Source organism: Pelophylax lessonae (genome assembly GCF_965119305.1).
Source record: "Pelophylax lessonae genome assembly, chromosome: 1".
NCBI lineage: Eukaryota > Metazoa > Chordata > Amphibia > Anura > Ranidae > Pelophylax > Pelophylax lessonae.
Window position 1 is genome coordinate 276,296,372 of NC_138768.1, and position 23,947 is coordinate 276,320,318.

The 23,947-nt window shown below is 42.4% G+C and overlaps 1 protein-coding gene across 1 annotated transcript in view; it reads right to left on the reverse strand.

Annotated features, from left to right (window-relative positions):
- Positions 1–9,594: 9,594 nt before the first annotated feature.
- Positions 9,595–23,947, reverse strand: part of COQ5 (coenzyme Q5, methyltransferase) — a 43,900-nt gene continuing 29,547 nt past the window's right edge. Inside the window, exons 4-7 of the mRNA XM_082269653.1 lie at positions 22,664–22,770; positions 19,306–19,394; positions 11,331–11,442; positions 9,595–9,851 (exon numbers count right to left, since the gene is read on the reverse strand). Of these exons, the coding sequence (XP_082125779.1) occupies positions 9,750–9,851; positions 11,331–11,442; positions 19,306–19,394; positions 22,664–22,770 (410 nt within the window). The 3' untranslated portion in view covers positions 9,595–9,749. The remainder of the gene's footprint in view (positions 9,852–11,330; positions 11,443–19,305; positions 19,395–22,663; positions 22,771–23,947) is intronic.

Here is a 23,947-nt window from a genome sequence, read left to right on the forward strand (position 1 = left end):
GGCCTTGAAGGGGACCCTATGAGCCCTTTCTATAGCAAAAAGTGGAGAGAAGGTGTCAGGCCCAGCGCTTGTTTCAGCCATGTTTCCACAAAAGCCTCAGGGTTCCTGCCCTCAGCCCCTTCAGGGAAGCCCAGGAAGCGAAGATTATTGCGGCGCAGGCGGTCCTCCATGTCCCCCAGCTTTGCCGCCTGAGCCTTCTGCTCCACCTGTATATTTCTAATGGCCGCAGGGAGAGGGAAAACATCATCCTCTACCAAGCTTATGCGCTGTTTAGCAGTGGTAACCCATTGTCTGAGCTTATGAACATCATCTTTAAGTAGGGAGAAGTCGACCCTGAGAGCGTCAATGTGGGACGTAAGGGAGGTCTGGCAGGTCTTAATGGCGTCCATAATTTGGGACAGGGTGGGCTCCGATACCTGAGAGGGACGTGGATCCGCAGGCTTCGCTCCATTCTGGGCACCAGGCGAAAGCGCCGGCCACTCCGGACTGTCACCCAGCCACGACGCTTGCGTGGCTTCAGCGAACGCTCTGCCTGTGGGAGAGTATCGGGCGCCATCTTGGGCCTGCGCCGAGGGACCCGGATCGCGGTCTGCAGGGGACACCGGCCTGTCTCTGCCGTACTTCACCATCGCAGTCGGCTGCAGGATCAGTCAGGGAGTCAAAGGAGGTAAGTAGCAGGTAAGTCAGACCCCGGATGACACAGGATTAGGCAACGGATCAATGTTCGGCAGCGGAGCTAGGAGAAAACGCTCCTCACATCCCGGAAGTCAGCCACGCCCCCCCCCCCCCCCCACGCAGCTTTTACTTTCTGACTGCCTATCTAATTTCTTGAAGTGCTAAAACGGCAGGGCAGTACAACCCCCCCCCCCTCCCCTAAATTACCCCTTTTTGGAAAGTAGACATCCTAAGCAATTTCCTGAGAGGCATGTTGAGCCCATTGAATATTTAATTTTTTCGTCACAGGTGTTTGAAAAATGACCAAAAAAAAAATCTTTCTTTTTTACACAAATTTGCCATTAAAATTATATATTGCTATGGCTATATGTGAAATGACACCCCAAAATACATTCTGCTGCTTCTCCTGAGTATGGGGATACCCCGTGTGTGAGACTTTATGGCAGTCTAGCCGCGTACAGGACCCCGAAAACTAATCACCGCCTTCAGGCTTTCTAAGGGTGTAAATTGTTGATTTCACTCCTCACTACCTATCACAGTTGTGGAGGCCATGAAATTCCAAGAAAGCACAACCCCCCCCCCCCAAATGACCCGTTTTTGGAAAGTAGACACCCTAAACTATTTGCTGAGAGGCATGTTGAGTCCATGGAATATTTTATATTTTGCCACAAGTTTTGGGAAAATGACAACATTTTTGCTGAGAGGCATGTTGAGTATTTTGCAGATCTCGCTTTTTGTCACAAAGTTTTGAAAATTGAATCAAGAAAAAAAAAAATGTTTCCTTTTCTTTCTTTATTTTCCAAAACAAATGAGAACTGCAAAATACTCACAATGGCTCTTAGCAAATACCTTGGGGTGTATACTTTCCGAAAAGGGGTAATTTGGGGGGGGGGGGGTTGTGCTATCTTGGCATTTCATGGCCTCCGAAACTGTAATAGGTATTGAGGAGTGAAATCAACAATTTACGTTCTTCTAAAGCCTGAGGGCGGTGATTGGTTTTCGTGGTCCTGTATGCGGCTAGACTGTCAAAAAGTCCCACACATGGGGTATCCCCATACTCAGGAGACGCAGCAGAATGTATTTTGAGGTGTCATTTCACATTTAGCCATGGCATGTTTGAGCAATATATCCTTTAAGTGGCAAGTTTGTGTAAAAAATTACATTTCAGGGCCTTCAAAACTGTGATTGGTGATGTGGAAATAAAATGAACAATTTACGCCCTTAGAAAACCTGAAGGTGGTGATTGGTTTTCGGGGTCCCATACACAGCTAGGCTACCAAAAAGTCTCACACACGTGGTAACCCTGTACTCAGGAGAAGCAGCAGAATGTACTTTGGGGTGTCATTCCACATATACCCATGACATGTGTGAGCAATATATCATTTAGTGACAACTTTGTGTAAAAAATAAATTGTCATTTCTCTTACGTCCTCCGACAGTCACAGCCCCTCAGACAGCCTTCACAAGTGGGTAATAGCGTCCTCTGCAGGAGCAAGCTAGACAGTTTTAAAAGTTAATAAAAAACTTTCTATACTTAGGCACACCTCCAGGGGGCCGTCCCTCAGCCATTATCCTGACCCAGTTACCACTGTCCTTCAGTTTTATGCTGCCTAGCGTCAGGAGAAGGCTACAAGCGACAGCAGAGCTGGGCCTTGCACTGGATAATATAGATCCTTATGGAGTCCAGCCTGCCACCGAGCATCACAGGTCATTGGTGCGCCCTGGCCTCGCAACGACAGTGCCCTTTGAGATGGGACGAGCCTGTGGAGTCTTCTTCGCCGGGATGTCTCAACGCTGGAATGCCCGTAAGTTGCTAGCATCCTTCCTGGCTGACAGCATCCCTACTCTGGGTGGGAGGTGTTACGTATCAGAGTGGTGCCTGTGTTCGCTGGACTGGTGAGTGCTACTACCCCTACCCCTGGGTCCCCATAACGGGGGCTATTATCTGTGGAGGTGTTCTGTGGGCCCACTCTTAGGGGATGGCAGTACATAGCAGCTTCTGTGGTATCCCCCTCCTGGCCGAAGGGTACGGCCCTCTTCCTCCCTGCCCCTACTGGGGGCGCTCTGCGGTGCATACTGCCATGACTGGGGGGTGTGGGGGCTTAGTACATCCCGGGGGTGCTCTCTGGAGTTCCCTGTGGGTTCCAGCGCATGTATTTTTTTCTCTCCTTGGCGCCGTTCGCCCGGTCGCCATTTTGGGTGAGGGCAGGCTGTTTTGGCCTCTTTTGTGTGGGCAGCAGCCATTTTAGCTCCTAATTTTGGCACTGGTTTGGGCGCCATCTTGCGTGTGGTTGACCGCCTAGTAAGGGTGGCAGCCATTTTGCCAGTGCTTCCTCCTATATGTTTTCTATCAGGCACCATTTTTTTGTGGCTCCGGGTGGGCATAAGCCTCTAGTGCGTGAGGTCACTTCCTCTTTTCACTTAACAGCGTGTGGCAAGTACACTGGGACACTGTGGGGTGATTTTTACTGTTTTCTCTGGCATTTTCATGCAAAAACTGTTTCTTCTTGTGGCTATTGCTGTTTCTAAGGGGTCTCCACGGGTGGTGCAGTTTTGCGGCAACCGCCGTTTTATGAGGGCCAGCGCTCTAGGAGTCCCAGGATAGCAAATTCCCCACAGACCTGGTTGGTGCTTCAGGAACTCCTGAATCCTCTTCCATGGCCTCATTATCTGCTGCTCTTGCGACTTTGGCATCCAAAGTGGATCTGCTGATGTCTGAACGCACCTCTCAAAAACGGCCTATGCCCTCCCAGTCTTCTGATTTGGTTGCCATGGACAATGTCCCCCTGGAGGGGTCCTAGTCCTCACATTCCAATGGGGAGGAGAAAGAGTCTTCCTCTACGGCGGCATGAGAACGTGCAGCAGTGGATGCACTTATTAGCTCTATTAAGGAAACTTTAAATCTTGACGATGAGCCCTCTCAGTCAAGTAAGCGGGCTGCCTTCGGGTTCCGCAAAGCCCAGAAGTCGGGTCAGGTTTTCCCCTGTCCCGAGGAGTTTCATGAAATAGTGAACGACCAAAGGCGTCGCATAAAACATATTCTGGTGGTGCCCAAGCGGTTCATCTACCGTTATCTCTTTGCAGATCCTGTAGACAAGCATTGGACGGTGTCATCTAAGGAGGACCACACTGTTTCTAGGTTGAATAAATGCCTGTGGAGGACCCCCCCCGGTGTTCAAGGATCCGGCAGATAGGCGTTTGGAGATGCTTTTCTGCCACATGTACTTGGTAGTGGGCTCCCTGCTCAATCCTGTGTTTCTTCGGTGATGGTCTCTCAGGCTGTCACAGAATGGTCCAGGGTGCTGCGGTGTACCCTGGTGGCGGAATCGGCCTCTCCAACTGCTCTTGACATTGTGGATCAAGTGACGCAGGCCGTAATGTACCTGTGTGATGCGGCCTTGGACGAGACTGGCCGCGTTGGTCTTGGTATGCAGACATCGTGCAGATGGTCGTCGAGCCTCCCTGGCGGCTTGCGCTGAGAGACGATCTTCTGTCTCAAGGGCCGATCTTCCATTCTGCTTTACAGTCTCTGGCTTTGACAGCATGGCTGTTGAATGCCAAGTCTTGAGAGACAAGGGTCTCCTAAATGCTGTCATTCCTATCTTATTGAAGGCTTGGAAAGCTACCTCTAGAAAAATTTATCATCGCACCTGGAAGGCGTATATTGCCTGGTGCGAGTCGCAAGGGTTTCATCCCGCTCCATTTTGGTGGCAAGGATTTTGGCCTTCCTGCAGGAATGTGTGGATCAGCCTTTGGCACGGACTACGATAAAAGGTCAGTTGTCGGCTTTAGCCATTCTTTTCCAGCGTCCCTTGGCGACTAATTCCTTGATATGCACCTTTATTCAGGGGGTGCGGCATCTGGCTCCTCCGAGGAAGGCTTCTTTGCCTCCCTGGGACCTGAATTTAGTGTTATCTGTTTTGCAATGGCCTCCCTTTGAGAACATCAGAGAAATACCTCTGCCTGTGTTTTCCCAGAAAGTTGCCTTTCTGGTAGCTATCACATCTGCTTGCAGGGTGTATGAGTTGGCGGCTCTATCTTGCCGTTCGCCTTATCTGGTTGTTCATAGGGATAAAGTGGTCTTGCGACCCAATCAGTCTTTTCTCCCAAAGGTGGTGTCGACTTTACACCTCAATGAGGATATTGTGTTGCCTTCGTCTTGTGCGAAGCCCAAACATCCCAAGGAATTTGCCTTGCATTCCTTGGATGTGGTCCAGGCGGTCAGGGTTTACCTGTCTGCCACAGAGTCTTTTAGGAACTCTGATTCCCTGTTTGTCCTTCCTGAGGGACCTCAGAAGGGTTCGTCTGTGTCCGCGGCGAACATTTCTAAATGGATCAGACATTTGATTGTTCAGGCCTATTCAATCAAGGGCCAGGTTCCTCCTTTCCCTGTCAGGGCTCATTCTACTAGAGCTGTCAGTGCCTCTTGGGCGTTTCGCCATCAGGCTTCTGTGGCTTAGGTGTGCACAGTGGCGACCTGTTCGTCTGTGCACTTTCACAAGATTTTACAAACTTGATGTGATGGCATCCTTGGATGCTTCCTTTGGCCGCAAGGTTTTGAGTGCGGCGGTTATTTGAAGAGACGTGTTTTTTCTGTCTCTTCATAGGGTGTTTTTTCTTATTCTGGGTTAGCTCCTGTTTGAGCTTTTGTTGCCCTGTTGGCTCAGTTGTTTTTTTTTTTTCTGGCCTGGTTGATACGTTGCCTTTTCGGTAGGTTGCATCTTCCCACCCCTCACACCTGCACTGCTTTGGGACGTCCCACTCGTGAAGGCTGTATGAGGGGTTGCGACTGTCGGAGGACATAAGAGAAAATAGGGTTTTTGTAAGAACTTACCGTAAAACTCTTTTCTCTGAGTCCTCCGACAGTCGCAGCCCCCGCCCCTTTGGTTTTTGGATCTTGGGGTTGTTGTCTTCCAGTACTGCTTGCTACAAAACTGAAGGACAGTGGTAACTGGCTCAGGATAATGGCTGAGGGACGGCCCCCCTGGAGGTGTGCCTAAGTGTAGAAAGTTTTTTATTAATATTTAAAACTATCTAGCTTTCTCCTGCAGAGGGAGCTATTACCCACTCGTGAAGGCGGTATGAAAGGCTGCGACTGTCGGAGGACTCAGAGAAAAGAGTTTTATGGTAAGTTCTTACAAAAACTCTATTTTTCCCAAAACTTGTAGCAAAATATAAAATATTCCATGAACTCAGCATGCCTCTCAACAAATAGCTAGGGGTGTCTACTTTGCAAAAAGCGGTAATTTGGGGGGTGCTTGAAATGTCCTGGCATTTTATGCCCAATATTAGAAGCTTATGCCACACATCACCCACTCTTCTAACCACTTAAAGACCAAACCTTTTCTGTCACTTTTTGCTTACATGAAAAAATTATTATTTTTTTACTATAAAATTACTTTGAACCCACAAACATTATATATTTTTTTTAAGCAGAGTTATTGCGCAGAGATTTTCCAAACGTAATTTTTTTGGGGAAAAAAATAACTTTTTTAAAATGTAATGCTCACACTATATATTGCCCAATTGTTTGATAAAATATAAAAGATTATCTTATGCTGAGTACATAGATACCAAACATGACATGCTTTAAAACTGCGCACCCCCGGGACAGGGGTGCTTGAATTTTTTTTATTATTATATATTTTGCTTTTTCATTTTACTGCATTTTGACACCACTTCCCTTTCATTTTTTTTTTTTTTATATAATTTTTATTTGTTATCCCTAAATATCCCCTATGATAGCGATAAGTAATGATAGGTACTCTTTTTAAAAAAAATTGGGGTCTATTAGTCTCTAGATCTCTCCTCTGCCCTTAAAGCATCTGACCGCACCAAGATTGGTGTGATCAGATGCTTTCCCAATTTCCCAATGGCGCTGTTTATATCTGGTGAAACTGAAGTCATTAAATGCTCGTAGCTTTCAGTATCTTAGGCCGTAGAGATGATTGGAGCCATTCTGGTCTCCAATCAGCTCTATTGTCAGCTGGCGGAACCACCGGCTGCAGTCTCGGGTTACCCGGTGGGACTGGGGGTGTGGGGGGGGGGGGGGGGAGTCTCTGCCAGAAAGTGTGTGATATGCCCACCATTAGACCTCCCAGCATCCACCCACTTCTAATGATGGGCATACATGCAATGTTCTTTTTTTTCATTTAGCCCATGGGCTGAACAAAAAAAAAAAAAAAGAACACAGCAGATTCTGATTGGTGTGGATGAAGAAATCTCTGCCAAGAAAAGTGTTAAAAAATATATGGAGAACCATAGGGGAGATCTGCCCTCTGTGTCCACCCCATCCCCTATGCTTTGCCTCACCAAGTTGCATTTATACATTATAAATCAATACATTTAGTTGCACATGTGGATTCTTTTAATTCCGCTGTGCAGGTCACATTCACCACTCCTAATTATACCAGGTGGTCACTTTTGGCTATTCTATCATTTACATTTTTTTTTCCTTACTGATTTTTTACCTTTCCATAATTTTTCATTTTATTTATTTTAATTGTGCACATCAAAGCCCATTTACACTCTCTTTCTGGCAGGTTATGTTGGACGGTCCTGTTTTGCGCTGCCAGCCCATTTTGGAACTTTTACCCACAGCTCCCGGGACAGACGTCTCCGGTGGTTGCCGGCACGATTTTGGCATGCAGCATCCTGCATTTTTGTGAGCATGGATCCCTTAATCGGATTCCAATCTACCTGATACATTCCATGTTCATTACTATGTGATATTTTTTTTAACCATTTTACTTTATAGATTAGGTCTATGCATCAACCCCTGAAGAGTGAGACTGAACACACGAAACCGTCAGACCACCACAGATGCCATGACACATTTACTATATGTACCAATGGTAAAGGATTTGTATACTTCAGCCAACTGTTTGGCATTATGACACTCTTTCCATTTTATTGCTGGCATATACTCAAACTTGTACTAGGTTTTCATTACTGGTTGTGTGGCGCTTCATCTAAAGTCCCAATGGGCAAAACTCTGCAGTTGTATGTTTAATAGGGATGAAGGTGCTTTACAGGGTACTAACAAAGTACAACCATATTTTGTTTCTTCTTGATGAATAAAGGAACTTCATAATCTTATCCCAGCTGTGGAGTGCAGCCGAATCTTTCTCTGGTATCTTCATGCGGTCACAAATGGTGGCACCGCATGGAAGAGAAATATCATAAGACCTGAGAAAGAAAATAATTTCTTTACATAAGAAAGGTGAACGCTACAAGATGATCAGCAAAGCTTTACTCATCAGTCAGAATAGAGTAGCAAAAGTAATTCAACAATTTAACAATGATGGAACTGCAACCATCTCACAGAGATGTTTAGGCCATCCAAAAAGGACCTTGAAAGGAGCGTCTTCTGAGAAGGGTTGAAGAAAATCGCCATGCAAGTTAACTGCAGTTAGCTAAAGTAGTAGAAAGCCAAACTGGGGTGATTGTTTCCTGTGACACAATACACTGCAGAGGAATGGCATGCATGGGTGTCTTCCACGAAGGAAGCCTTTCCTAAAACCCATGCACAAAAAAGCCCACCTAGAATTTGCCAGGGCCCCATGCAGAAAAAGAAGATGACTACTGGGACTCTGTACTCTGGAGTGATGAGACCAAGATAATTTTTTTTTTGGAACTGATGGCTTCAAAACTGTATGGTCTCACAAAGGTGAGGAGAACAAAGAAAAATTCATGGTACCTACAGTGAGGCATGGTGGTGGAAGTGTCCTTCTGCATGAGTGCTGCTGGTGTTGGGGAGTTGCATTCCATTGATGGTCTCATTCATTCACAGATGTACTGCTCTATATTGAAAGAGAAGATGCTACCATACTCCGTGCCCTTGGTCGTTGTGCGCTTTTCCAACAAGACAATGATCGAAAACACACATCCAAGGCCATTGTTGCATTTCTGAAGAACAGGGTGAAAGTGATTCAATGGCCAAGTAGGTCTATTAATCTGAACCCAATCAAACACCTATGGGAAATTCTAAAGAGACAAGCTGAGCATCACTCTCCATCCAGGCTCTAAAAGAGGTTGTTCTTGAAGAATGGAAAAGATTGATGTTGCAATATGTCACCAATTTGTTCATTCCATGCCTAGAAGACTAGGCGAATGTCCTTACAAATCATGAAGGTTATACAAAATACTAGATGTAGTAGTTTTTGTCGTGGGGTGTATTTATTTTTGTATGAAATAATTTGAGTAAAACTGAAGATTTTGTAATCCAAGTTATATTATTAACCTTACTTTCATGTAATGAGCTAAACAAATGTTCAATAAAACTCAGTTTTGTAAAAAATTTGGAAATTGTTCTTGTGTTCATTGAGATATGGATTAAAATCTTACTTTTCCAAAGGGTTAGTACTCATTTATGCTGAACATTGTATACTCAGTGAAGTGACTGGCCTCAGGTAATACACAAATTAAAAACAAATCCTCCTACATAAATTGTACCCGTTTATCTGTAGTCTTCTGTTCAGAGGTTTAAAGTGCAGGATCTATACAGCTCGTCTGAGCTTCAGAATAAAGGGTGCAGGGAATTTAAGTTACTCACTGCAGAGCTCAGTGAGAAGAGCTCTACAGCCGATTGGAGGGAAGACACTCTTACCCCTTCACACAGGAGCAGAGCTGAGGCTGTCAATCACACTGTGTGCTGAGGTTACTTTCCTGTCACCTTTTTCTCTTGGTGTCAGGAAAAACTTGTCAGACAGATAGCAGAGGAACGAACCAACAGGCAGAATGAAACTTTGTGCTCTTGATTGAGACAAGCACGCAGAGGGATGCTTTGTTCATATTTCATGTCAGAGGTTTACAACCACTTTAAGCACAAAAACTGGATTCTGCATTATTCCTGCATTCAAACTACCAAAATGTTCAAGCATGTAAAGCTTGCAACCACACATATAGCTGGTTTATTTTATTAAAGTACAAATTTTTACAGCAATCAATATTTTATACAAAAATAAGTTACATATTCTATTAAGCAAATATATCTGCATACATTACACGAGGAGTATTTTTTGTATTTGCACAGTGGTGTGGTTTCTGTTCCTTATGGTTTCTTGCATTTTGGATCATAATTTGAAACCTGAATGAACGGCAACAACACCTGATGTTAGATTGTGATAGTTCACCTTGAAAAAGCCAGCATCTTCAATCATCTCTTTAAATTCCTCCTAAAAGTAAAAGACAGTTACATATCAATCAATTACATATCAATCACTGGTCACAAATGAAACTCTGTATTTTCTGTTTATAGTCTATTAGACATTAAAATAAAGAATAAAATTCAGCTATTGCAGTGCAATATTGCAGAGTCTGGAACCAAAGCACAAAGAAAGTGGGCTGAATGACTCTGGTGCCATTTAACTGTGAACATTGAGGACATCTAATGGCAAAAAGGTATCACTGCAGGGGCCAGCTTGGCACTGCATGTAAGGGTTGCATCTAAAGCGGTTTTTATTTTAGCTTTTAACCATCTTATCCAAACACTTGGCTACAAACTTCACCTTTACAAATCCCATCCAAACATTGCCAACACCTTGTTCTGAAAGAGACGACATTCAGAATTGGACATCTATGTCTATGTGAATGGAATGTCTTCTGTAGGTTTATGTTGGTCTCCTCCCACAATCCAGAAACAGTTTAGCAGATTGTTTGGCTCCCTGCTAGGGTCTTATACAGGCATTAGAGTGTTAGTGCCTACTTGGGACAGAACCTCCGGAGTATGTAAACCCAACATTTCATATTCCTTATATGTGCCTTACATGTGTACTTTTTCATATGTGCCGTACCATGTACTTGTATGAAAAAGTATTCTGTTCTCTTTGTATTGCTTTATTTATGTGAAATACCCTGGTGTTCCTGCCAGTCCCTCTGCTTTCCCATTAAAAAACTGACCATACTAAGCATGAGAGCACACAGTGGTCAGTTCTCTAGCTATGCTGGGAACTAAGCATGCTTTCCTCCAATGATCAGACTTGTCCTGAAAAATAGCCTTTCACTGGGAAGTTCAGTGTGCTGTTTTTTTTTTCTCCTTCCCCAGCTCTTATGGAGTTGAGAACAGAGGGTATGTAATCACTTATGAAAAAAAAAACAAAAAACGTGTGTGTGTGTGTGTGTGTGTGTGTGTGTGTGTGTGTGTGTGTGTGTGTGTGTGTGTGTGTGTGTGTGTGTGTGTGTGTGTGTGTGTGTGTGTGTGTGTGTGTTTGTGCGTTTTGTGCGTTTTGTGCGTTTTGTGCGTTTTGTGCGTTTTGTGCGTTTTGTGCGTTTTGTGCGTTTTGTGCGTTTTGTGCGTTTTGTGCGTTTTGTGCGTTTTGTGCGTTTTGTGCGTTTTGCCTTGTATTTCTATTTTAAACTGAATGCTTTGTTTTACAAGGTGAGGGTTTACATATAAAATGACCTAAAAAACTCCATATTCCAGTATAATCTCAGGTAATGCCCAGTTACATTTATTCTACCTTAGTGTGGCATATTTGTTCTAACACATTATAGATCAGGTATCTTACAAACCTTACACTTGGCTGGGATGAAGCCTAAATTGCACTACCTACAAACATCTGGGGGTTTTCCTGCAAGATCACAACAAATCTGAACCATTTCCTAAAACTGGAACATAAAAGGCACATGGGACACCAATCAGTCATAAATATTACCTGCGGAGGGAAGCGTCGGATACTCTCTACTAAATATTGATAAGATTTCCAGTCTCCAGCTATGACTTCTCCCAGCACTGGTATAACTTGGAAACTATATACATCATAAAGCCTGAAAAGAAGAAAATAATAATAGGTAATGTTTGAGATTCTACATTCTATTGTAAAGGCTGTTTTCATGCAGAAATACACAAAGAACGTTATGCCATTTTTTTATACTGTCTGTCTTCCTCTTAGAACTATCACAACACCAATGTGCCTATTCAGTATCGATATGTATGATTTAGCTGTACTTTAAAATGAATGATCACAACTCAACAAGCATTCTCAGTGCTCTACAGATAAGTGGTTTCTTGAGCAACAAGGATACTGTTTTTTAAGCAAGAAAATCTCTTCTTCACTGATCCAAACATGGTCTGGTCATTGCAAGTGATGATCGAATAAAGCACAATGCCTACAAAATACTAGGCAATAAATGGGCACCTTAAGCATGCCAGTCTGCTAAAAAAAAAAAAATGTATATTAGAGAGTTACACTTTCTAGTGTATTTGTAAATTAGGTCGTGCTGAATGCATATAATCAATCCTATCTAGTGCTTCAAATAGTAAACTATATACTAAATAAAATTGTACATATGTAGTTCATGTGGAGTGGTCCCTAGCGTGCCACATCCCGGGTACAGAATCGAAAACAAAAGGGTTCCCCTGTGGGTGGGACTTTAAAGGCACTGATATTTCAGAAATTACACATAGGTAAGAATACAAAAATGTAGCTTTATTGAAATTGTTTATACAAAATATATAAAAGATAAAAGCAGAGGCAAGCAAAATTATACATCACATTACAGGGTTGAACATCCACCATAGGACCCCCATGTAAACACCCGACGCGTTTCGGAGAAACACTCCTTCTTCAGGGGTGCCTTGGGAGGGTGGTCTGTAAACAATCAGTGTAAATGTACATATTATACATATTGCAAAGTCAATCTGGCAAGAAAAAATAATCAAGTCAAAAAAAGTGCACTTACATGTTTCACTGTAATGGTTAAAGAAAGAGTGCCTGCCTGCAAGGCTAAAAACAGAACATCGACAATGCCAGCGTGGGTCTATGGTAAGCCGATTAAATTCGATGGAGTTGGCTTCATACAGAAGGAGAATTTTTTGATTTGTAGAATTGAAGTTAAATCAAGGTTGCTTGCTACCAGACAACTGTGTGGGTCTGGGTGGGGACAGCTGAAATCCCAAAAAGAGGCAATCCTGCTGGGCAAAAAGCCAAAGTAAAAAAGAAAAAAAGAAAAGGAGTATATGGTAAAAAGTGTGTCATATGAACAAGTCAGGGGACACACAAGACACCTAGGGGTTAATCTCACCAGAGAGCTACTACCCATATAGGAGCTACAGGCTCTCTGAGGTGAGGGAATCATCCTGGAGGCTCCAATGCTCATAGATATATAGCCAAATAGAATAATTATTGAGTAATTTAATAAAGAGAGGGAGGGGGGTTGGTTCTTTTTTCTCTAAGTGAACATTACAACTACTTAAGAGCAGAGGAGCCAACAAGAATGGAGATCCCAAAAACAACAATCAAAAAGGGTAAAATATGTCTAAGAAATATAGAAATACCTTTTCAAATCCAATCTTGGCAAAATGAATGCAATAGCAGGATAGATGTTGCTCCACGATGTTGCCGAGCGTGGAGCAACATCTATCCTGCTATTGCATTCATTTTGCCAAGATTGGATTTGAAAAGGTATTTCTATATTTCTTAGACATATTTTACCCTTTTTGATTGTTGTTTTTGGGATCTCCATTCTTGTTGGCTCCTCTGCTCTTAAGTAGTTGTAATGTTCACTTAGAGAAAAAAGAACCAACCCCCCTCCCTCTCTTTATTAAATTACTCAATAATTATTCTATTTGGCTATATATCTATGAGCATTGGAGCCTCCAGGATGATTCTCTCACCTCAGAGAGCCTGTAGCTCCTATATGGGTAGTAGCTCTCTGGTGAGATTAACCCCTAGGTGTCTTGTGTGTCCCCTGACTTGTTCATATGACACACTTTTTACCATATACTCCTTTTCTTTTTTTCTTTTTTACTTTGGCTTTTTGCCCAGCAGGATTGCCTCTTTTTGGGATTTCAGCTGTCCCCACCCAGACCCACACAGTTGTCTGGTAGCAAGCAACCTTGATTTAACTTCAATTCTACAAATCAAAAAATTCTCCTTCTGTATGAAGCCAACTCCATCGAATTTAATCGGCTTACCATAGACCCACGCTGGCATTGTCGATGTTCTGTTTTTAGCCTTGCAGGCAGGCACTCTTTCTTTAACCATTACAGTGAAACATGTAAGTGCACTTTTTTTGACTTGATTATTTTTTCTTGCCAGATTAACTTTGCAATATGTATAATATGTACATTTACACTGATTGTTTACAGACCACCCTCCCAAGGCACCCCTGAAGAAGGAGTGTTTCTCCGAAACGCGTCGGGTGTTTACATGGGGGTCCTATGGTGGATGTTCAACCCTGTAATGTGATGTATAATTTTGCTTGCCTCTGCTTTTATCTTTTATATATTTTGTATAAACAATTTCAATAAAGCTACATTTTTGTATTCTTACCTATGTGTAATTTCTGAAATATCAGTGCCTTTAAAGTCTCACCCACAGGGGAACCCTTTTGTTTTCGATTATATACTAAATAAATGACATGTACCACATGATTGAACTTAATCAACAAAATGTGTATTACATTAGTATAAAAATCCAAAATACAATAACAAACCTCCAAATGTGACTAAGGCTTCATGTACACTTACTTGGCCTACATGTACCCCAGCTGCAGGAAAACGCAATACGTGTTTTCCTGCGGCCGCCGGTCAAAACATTCCTATCCGGAATGCGATTCTTCCACGTTCAGGAGAGGAAAGCTGAAGCTTACACAAATGCGGCAGCGTCTAAACTCTGATAAAAGCCTGTGTGTCCATGGACACACAGGCTTTTATGGAGGGGAGTTTAGGAGCTTTGGCCAAAAAAAAAAAAAAAAAAAAAAAACCCAAACATCAAAGCTCCTAAACTCAAGCTTAGGAGCTGCTAATGTACAAGAAGCCTAAGAGGACAACCCCAGTATCTACATCCATACCTATGAAAACGAAACAAAAGAAAAAAAAAAAAGAACCAGATAACTGGTTCTCAATGAGATCGGGCTTTACAGATACAGAATGAGTGTCAAATTACGGTACTTACCTGTTAAAATGACATATTTACACAGTGATTAAAAACAATTGGATCAAAAATGCAGACAAAACATTTCATCCAAGACATGAAGAGGGCAGAACCATCCGTGGAAAAAGAAAAAATATATTAGCATACAGTGGGGAAAATAATTATTTGATCCCCTGCAGATTTTGTAAGTTTGCCCACCTACAAAGAAATGAAGGGTTTATAGTTTTTATCATAGGTGTATTTTAAATGATGGAGACAGAATATCAACCAAAAATCCAGAACAAATGATACAAATGTTATAAATTGAGTTGCAGTTCAGTGAGTAAAAATAAGTGTTTGATCCCCATGCAAAACATAACTGAGTACTTGGTGGAGAAATCCTTGTTGGCAAGCACAGAGGTAAGACGTTTCTTATAATTAATTACCAGGTTTGCACACATCTCCGGAGGGCTTTTGGTCCACTCTTCTTTAGATCTACAGATCTTCTCTAAATCCTTAAGGTTTCTTGGCTACTCAAAGTTTCAGCCACCCCCATACATTCTATAGGATTAAGGTCTGGAGACCTGGCTAGACCACTCCAAAGAACGGCCCTAAAGCATAATGTTTCCACCTCCATGCTTGACTGTAGGGATGGTGTTCTTAAGTGGGGTACACACTAGTAGAAAATCTGCCGAAATTTCCCGTCCGAGGTAAAATTTTACGATTTTCGGTTAGTGTGTACACAACTTTCATTAGCCGATGCCGACATTTTCAACGAAAAAAAAACGGAGGGACAAACACCAAAATTTTTATCGTCAGTCCCCAGCACAACCAATTTTCGTTTAATGTGTATGCAGTACGTTCGCGAAAAATCGGACACGAAAGGCCACGCATGATCTGAAGTTGCTGACAACCCAGAAGTATAGGAACAAATGTCCCAAAAAAAAAAAACAAAAAAAAAAATAAAAAAAATTGGACGAGAAATTTGGTGAGCATTATGCACTGTCAACTAAAAACGGTTATGACCGCTGAGCATGAGAGAGAGAAAATATTTTGTCTGATTTTCGTCAAGTGTGTACGAGCCTTTAGGGTCCTAGTTAGCATTTTTTGTTCCTCCAAACAGGACGAGTCCCCCTCCTCAAGAAGGCACATGTACAGTCATGCCAATGAACATCTTAATAATTCAGTAATGTAAAAAAGGATTCCACGCTATGGTCAGTAATTGGCTGCAGCCTCCTTTAAATATAACCAAAGGGTTATACAGATCTGAACAAAAAAGGGGTGAGAGGGATAGGTGGCGCTGCGTAAGGGGAGAGTGGCAAGTTGTATTTCGGTCGGGTGTACCACAACCAGAAAAAATATATATTTAACTTGGAAAAAAAAGAATATGTAAAATATTGATCTAAATCAGTGGTTTTCAACTCTGGTCCTCGGGACCCACTAACAGGCCAGATTTTGAGTATTACCTTGGGGAGATGTAGACTAGAATACTGCAATCACTGAGCAGCAAATTATATCACCTGTGATGTATTTTAGTTATCCTGCAAACCTGGCCTGTTGGTGGGTCCTGAGGACAGGAATTGAGAACCACTGATCTAAATGATTCAGAGAAGGATTGAGAAAAAAAGTGCTGTGGTCAAAGGAGACCAACATTGAGCTCTTCGGCATTAACTCGATTGGCTGTGTTTGGAGGAAGAAAAATGCTGACTATGACCCTAAAATCACCATCCCTACAGTCAAGCATGGAGGTGGAAACATTATGCTTTATCGCTGTTTGTCTGATAATGGTATAGACCGACTTTGCCAAATTGGAGGGACCAATGGACTGGGCCATGTATTGTAAAATCTTGGATGAGAACCTTCTTCCCTCAGCCAGAACAATGAAGAGGGGTTGTCGATATGTCTTCGAGAATGACAATGTCCCAAAACATACCACTAAGGCAACAAAAGGAGTGGCTCAAGAAGAATCAGATTAAGGTCATGGAGTGGCCTAGTCAGTTTTCAGGCCTTAATCCTATAGAAAGTTTATGGAGGGAGCTGAAACTGAGTTGCCAAGAGACAGCCAAGAAACTTCCTGATGTGTGCGCAAACCTGGTAACCAATTACAAGAAACGTCTTACCCCTGTGCTTGTAAACAACGGTTTCTCCACTAAGTACCAAGTCATGTTTTGCTTGGGGATCAAATACTTAATCTTACTCACTGAACTGCAGCCTAATTTATAGCATTTGTTTTTTTGGGATTTTTGATTGCTATTCTGTCTCTTATTTAACCATTTAGGGCACTTTCACCCCCTTCCTGCCCAGGCCAGTTTTCAGCTTTTAGCGCATTTTGAATGACAATTGCGCAGTCATGCAACAATGTACCTAAACTAAATTTATGTAATTTTTTTCCCACAAATAGAGCTTTCTTTCGGTGGCATTTGATCACCGCAAGTTTTTTTCTTTTTTGCTAAACAAATTAAAAAAGTTTGAAAAAAAAAAAAAAAAAGTTTGGTTTATGTTATAAAATTTTGTAAATAAATACGTTTTTTCCTGCACTGACGAGCACTGATGAGGCTGCACTCACAGGCACTGATGAGGCACTAATATGCAGCACTGATGGGCACTGATAGGTGGCACTGATATGCAGAATTGATGGGCACTGATAGGCAGCACTGATAGATGGCAATGATGGGCCTATGTCATAGGCTCTTTACCGGGATCGGAGATGTGGTAAATGACACACCGCACCACCAATCACCACTCTGCGCGGCCCTCAGGGGCACGCAGAGTGGTCTATCCTGCTGGATGCCCAGTCAGGATAGTGCAACCACTTTGCAGCTGTCATTTTGCTATAGGACGGGTGGGAAATGGTTAAAATATACCTATGATAAAAATGATAGACCCTTAATTTCTTTTTAAGTGGTCAAACTTACAAAATCTGCAGGGGCACAAATAATTATTTTCCCCACTGTAACAGACTGAAGTGGTCCTCAATTCAACAAGAGCCACTAGAAAGGAGAATGGAGCCAACCTACAAAATACATACAATTTGTGGATCACCCAAAGAAATGTGGGCATGTCTGCCCGGTCACCGCCATATCTCCTTGTCCTCCCAATCTGTGCATGTGGGAGGTGCTGCCTAAGATGCCTGAACCAGTCCTTGAAAGGTGTTTTCTTGCAGTCATTAGATAAGCCTATTTTAAAAAACTCGTGCAAGTGTAACTAGCTTCATAATAAAGCTTTTGGGTATTATGGATAAAACTAGGGATTCCTTTATCTTTGTTGAGTTGATCATCATGCCTGAAGACCTCTGTATCGAGGGAGCCAAATTTCTCTACAGTTAGCCCTGTTCTCCATGACATTGTGATACAAAGGCCTATCTAATTTGGAGGTTTAATATTGAGTTTTTGATTTTTACTAATGTGATACACAATTTGTTGATTTCTTTTATTCATGTGATGATATACAATAGTTGTATGGGTATATAGCATTAGATTTTAAGCACGATAGGATTGATTGATTTGCATTTTGCTTGGCATATTTTATAAACACATTTGTTAGGTGATTTTTTTCCACTTCAAATGCCAGCTGCTTAGGGTTGTACCACAAGATAGCAAATAAGACAGACTTTTTATGAAACCAATTTTCTACAAGCCCACCCCCAATCAAGTATCAGAGCGGAAAGGGCAGGGGCATCTTTGGTACTCTTGATGAGCTTGGGGGAATGAGAGATGGGCAGAATAATTTGGATTTCCACTATTACAGTCAACATCAGCACAAGGGACACTTTAGATTAAAATACGTAATGTCCCTCGTGCTGATTTTTTAAAAAACATTTTGTTCCTAAACTTAAAGTACAACTAAAGTTTTGCATAGAGTGGAGATAGATTAGAACACGTTAAGGAGATTTACCTCTCTATTTGTCTTGTTTACTATTATCATTAAAAGGGAAAGTAAAAGAAAACCCCATTTTGGTTTGTCCCCAGAACAGCAAGAGAGGAAATCTTGACCCAGGAGACAAAGGAATTCCCTAATTTGCAGGGATTTCCTTAACTTCCTGTTTGGCAATGAGACAGGAAGTGAAGAAAAATCTCCACAATGGGACACAGATGCTGAAAAGAAAAAAAAATTCCTACAGGGCTTATAACCCTCCCTTACTCTAGCCAAAATAAAAAATGGTTTTGCCTATAGTTCTACTTTAGCCTTTAATCCTAACCTTTAATCATCAGTGTAATGAGTTATAAGGATGATGCAGCAAGTCAAGAGCAACACATTACATGTCCCTCCCCCGTCCTCGCTGTTTTATCTGATTAGGAGGTGCCCTTTACATTCTAAGGGAAAGTAATACTATACTTTTAAAGGGGAATAATGGTTTATAATTGCTAATGTTTGTTGCTTTTTTTTTTTTTTTTTTTTTTGCATGCACAATTGCAAAACACGCATAGAGCAGTCCTATTTGCTCATTACACGTGCAGGTTTTGCTTAGAAATGCATCATATAGATCTTGCTTAATGCACCTTAGTCAGTCAAGTTTGACTGACCGAAGACAATACTTCCATGTGGCTGAGATTTTAATCGGTTATTGGTGAGGGAGACTGATTTCAGTTAAATTCAGATAGCCACTAGATGGAGTATCTACAAACCTTTATATAGAATACAATAATGAAATATGATAGTGCAGGCACAAATTGTGTTTCATTAAAAATTAAAAAGGTAAATTCAAAGTCCAAAAGGTGTTCACTTTCCATTTAAGATGAGCAGTGCTGCAATTTATTGTAAAGTTAAATATTACCTTGCTATTAATGGATTATTGACTTGGCTGAATTCCAGACATAAGAACCTTCCTCCTGGTTTTAACACACGATACGCTTCTTCAAGAGCCTTTGAAAAAAAAAAAATGGGATTTTTGGTTTACCTGTAAAATATTCTTCTCAGCTTAGATCACAGGATTTCTTCATATTCATAACTGTTTGGGCTATGCTGCCACCTTAAAAGGACACTGGCCAATAAAAGTCAGGTCCCCCCTCCCCAGGCATAACTTCTGCCAGCTCACCAAGCTAGACAGTTCTGTAGCAAGAAATGAGCAACACAGACGAAAGAGGTAAGGGATCCCGTGTCCTGTAATGTGCTACAAGAAAAGCATTTTACAGGTAAACCAAAAATCCAACTGTCTTGCATCACAGGACACAGGGCTTCTTCACAGTCATGACTACTTGGTTGCCTGAACCTGAGGGGTGGGCAACATTGAAACTAGCCTACATGCCTAAAACCGAATAGGGGAAAACCCCACTACAAATCCACTAGCAAAACCTTTTGTCCAAAATTGGTGGTAGAGGCATTACCATCACCCTAGTAAAACATACTAAATGTGTCCGCAGAGGCATGATCACTACCCTAGTAGAACTTACTAAACATGTAAGGAGAAGACCAGGTAGCAGCTTTACAAATTTGAACAAACGCTTGTTGTTGAACAGGGAGCACTGACACTCCCGATGGAGTAGGCCTTGGCCCAAGAACCTTGGAGGAACTTTGTCCTTGGTACCATAGGTCTGAGAAATAAGAAGTCAAATTCACCTAGAAACAGTGGATCAAGAAGCAGCCCAACCCTTGCATAGACCCTCAGGTAGAACAAATGGAATCAGACTGCCAAGAGACTTTGGATAATTCCATAAAGTTTGAATAAAGTAGTGAAGCTACTTTAGGATGTTTAGGATTAGGACAGAAAAAAAAATGGCAAAAACACAAGATCATGAATTAGGTTGAACAAGGAAACCACATTGTGTAAAAAATGAGGACAGAGGCCTTAATATCACCCTATCCTGGTGAAGAATCAGGAAAGGTTCCTTGGAAGAGAGTGTAGCCACCTCCGAAACACTACAAGCTAATGTAAGGGCAACCACAAAGACAACCAAGAAATTAAAATAATGGTGTAGTGCTTATATACAAAAAAAAAAAAAAAACAAACAAATTGGGTGGTAGGCTTCCACTTGGGGGTAGGGGGGGTTGCTGCTTACTGGAAGAATGCTTCTTGGCCTCTGAAGGCTGCACCAGTTTTTGACCTCTTTTCGCTTTTTTGTAGGGGTAGGATCGTGCATTTTCCCACTGTCACCTTCTGAATTAAAGCACCCATCCAAGGATGGCCCAAATAAATGCCTCCCCATCAAAAGGGCAGCCTCCCAAGTTGCTTCTTCTACTAGCCAGCACTTGTGCCACAGGATTCTCCTCATATTGATGGACATGGTGCCCAGCTTACACAGTTACTGTTCGGAGTCCCCCAAGGCATCAAACGAGAAATCAGCACCCTGAAGAAATCCTCCAGGTACTGCAAAATGGCAGGATCCATTTGACATGCTTTTTTGGAAGGAAGCAAACACTTTGCTGAAACTTTAGGAGCTTGGCAAACACCCAACCACAGTGTTTCGGTACTGCACCAACCAGAAGGAAGGATTGCTTAAATAGGGCCTCCAAACAATCTGTAGTGTCTTTGAAGACTGGGACCTCATCCAGAGGGACTGGCAGGATCCTAATCAAGTAGGAAATTGCCAGATGAACAGAGAACCCCATTTTTTGCCCTATTCCTCCTCTATTGGTTACTGCTAAGCAAATCACTTGGGTGGCAAGAAAATCTTCTCCAAGTAAGCACAATTAGGATAGATCCCCATATGGGGATGTGCAGGAAAAGATTTCGGATTCTTACGCGGCTGCCAGGATGCAAATCCAGTGACTTTAGAAGAGGAATCCAGAAGTGAACATTTTAAATTGTACATACTGGGTCAGCAGGAAAACCTAATGTGATCCTTTGTGACTGAACCTAGACAGCCCTGGACTGGGGAGGCTCCTTCTGAGAATATTTATCCAAACAGGATACCCAATCCCCACTGGTTTCCACCACCTCCGCTTTGACCAAAATAAATGTTTCACAAGAGGGGGAGGATTGGTGAGGGAGAGCACCCGCACTTGCATCCCAGGCATTAAAATGCAGTGAAAATCTGAGAGCTGTTCATGCAAACCAGAAATGGCCACTGAAAATTCCTCTCTAGATACAAAAGAATTAGATAAATGTACCCCTGAAATAGTGGAAGTATTAGAGAAGGGCAAGGATTCAAAACGAAGATGACCCTTAGGAGAACCATTGCTAGGCAGACTATGCAGGGGGTCCTCCCTACTTGATAAAAGGGATTTGGGAGCCCACCCTATCGACAATCCACTCACCTCCCTACCTTCTCAGTATCATGGCTTGTTCAGATAATAGACCTGTATATGTATAATAACCCAATATGTGAGCAGTCCCCAACTGAGAGTGTCTGGTAAAAACCCAAGACATCTGATGGGGAAAAAACCTCTACAGTAGGTATCTCAGGCATAAAGAATTTATTTTTAAAGCACCTGAGTGTTGGAGTGACCATGACACTGTTACAGCAGAAGATGAGGTTGTAAGATATGCTGGATACACGTGAACCTCAAGGTGGTCCCTGGGCATGCACAAACGCAGTTCAAAGAGATCAGTGTTGCGCACATGTGGTGCGGTCCTGCCTTTGTCAAAAAGTACTACTTCCATATAGCAGAAACAAATAGTATAGCAGGTATTAGCCAGCACACTGGGGGCACACAGGGATCACCACAAATACACCACCGATAGGGACACCTGCCATCCAACTGCAGGGCCATAAAAGGCTAAAACTTCACCCATCATGGCAGGCATACCTGAAAGAGAATTTAGGGACATGACTCCCACAAGAAATCATTGCCTTGGACCTGTACAGCATGCAGCCAGTGGAATTGATGCAATTCCCCTGTTGATTGCGGTCTGCAGGGTCCAGTGCCAAAAGACAACCTTACAGACTGCCCCTAATCTTCCATAGGAGAATATGGGTACCATTCCCCTGAGCTCCAGGACCAAAAAGGAGACCAGTCTGGATAATGCCCTTCCGATAAAAGACCACAGGCAAAATAGCTTTGGAAAGAAGTTTGAGATGTCACAGATGCATCCATCACCTAATGACACTAGCTCAAAACTGAGACTTAAAGTGAGCTGGAAGGGGTTATGCCTGGGTGGGGAAACCTGCCTGGCCTTTACAATCAAAGCATTATAGTAAATGTAAACTTTACAAATAGTTCTGCATTGTCATTTTTGCTTGTTTTCCACTCACCTTCTCTATATGGGTCACATTTCGAATCCCAAAGGCAATAGTATAAACATCAAACTTGTCATCAGCAAAGGGCAGTTCCTCAGCATCACCAGCTACCCAAGACAAACCTGAAAAAGGGGGGGAAAAAAAAAAAAAAACGCACTTGTTTGACACCAATCAATAGATGTGGTTTTAATATAACTACAATGTTGTGAAGGTTTTACAAAATTTCCTTAGCCCCATTCTAGGTTTGTCATAACTGACTCAGATCTAGAATTGCCAGTATTTCAAAAGCAAAGTACCATTTGTCAAAAAATAAAATCAATGCCCAATAGGCTTTGTTTTGTACCTTAACTGCAAAATACTTAAAGAGTATCTTTAAAAAAAAAAAAAAGTTATGAAATCAATAAAACAGATTTGGGAACTGTCTGTTTAAAATTAGCACCAAAATCAGAACGGAGACTGCCTTTCCTAAATGATTTATGAAAATGGCAGTTGTCATGATTATCCACTGGCTTTACTGACTTTTCTCTGACTCTCCTGATCTGCATACTTGGGACTCAAAATGTCCTAAAGCCAGATATAGATTTGAGGAACAGAAAAAAAATGAGTGTTTTTAGAAGAGTGTCAAGGATTGCAGCCTTCCTAATGCCATCATGACAAGTTTACTGCTTAAGTTGTACACATTTGAATGGCTCAGAATGCAGCGACAATCAACTACACGTTCACTTCACACTGCTTGTATTGCCCTAAACTCTGTCTAGCTTACTTCCACGGGTAAGGACCTTACCTGTCTGGACTGCGTTCACGCACCTCAACATTCCTCACAAGCTGCCACTGTTGTACCAAAATCCTGACTTGCCTTTTAGCCGACCCTTGCCAGTTTACTGATCAAATCTTTGCCTGCCGCCTAGACTAACCTTTTGCCAGATTACTGATTCTGTCTGCTGCCTGGACTGACCTCTATGCACATTAGAACAACTGCATACCAGCTGACTGTCTCTACCCTGGCTTAGTGGTCACCCTGCTGCCAACCAATATCAGTATGTTCCTTCTATTAGCCCAATCTTCTGTTTCACCTACTGCCACATTGCCTTTGACTATGCACCAGTCGAGGCACCCAGTCATCTCCATCCTCAAGGGACACCTGTACCGCCTGCATATCATGGGTACCTCCTTAGTTTTCTGCTCTGCCTCTTCTATAGATTGGCCAGAGAATATAACATTGTTGCTGTCAGGACCTATTACACAAAGTACCACTAGGCCTGCTTGCCTTAGAGGAGCAGGAGCTGCAGGTGAAACTAC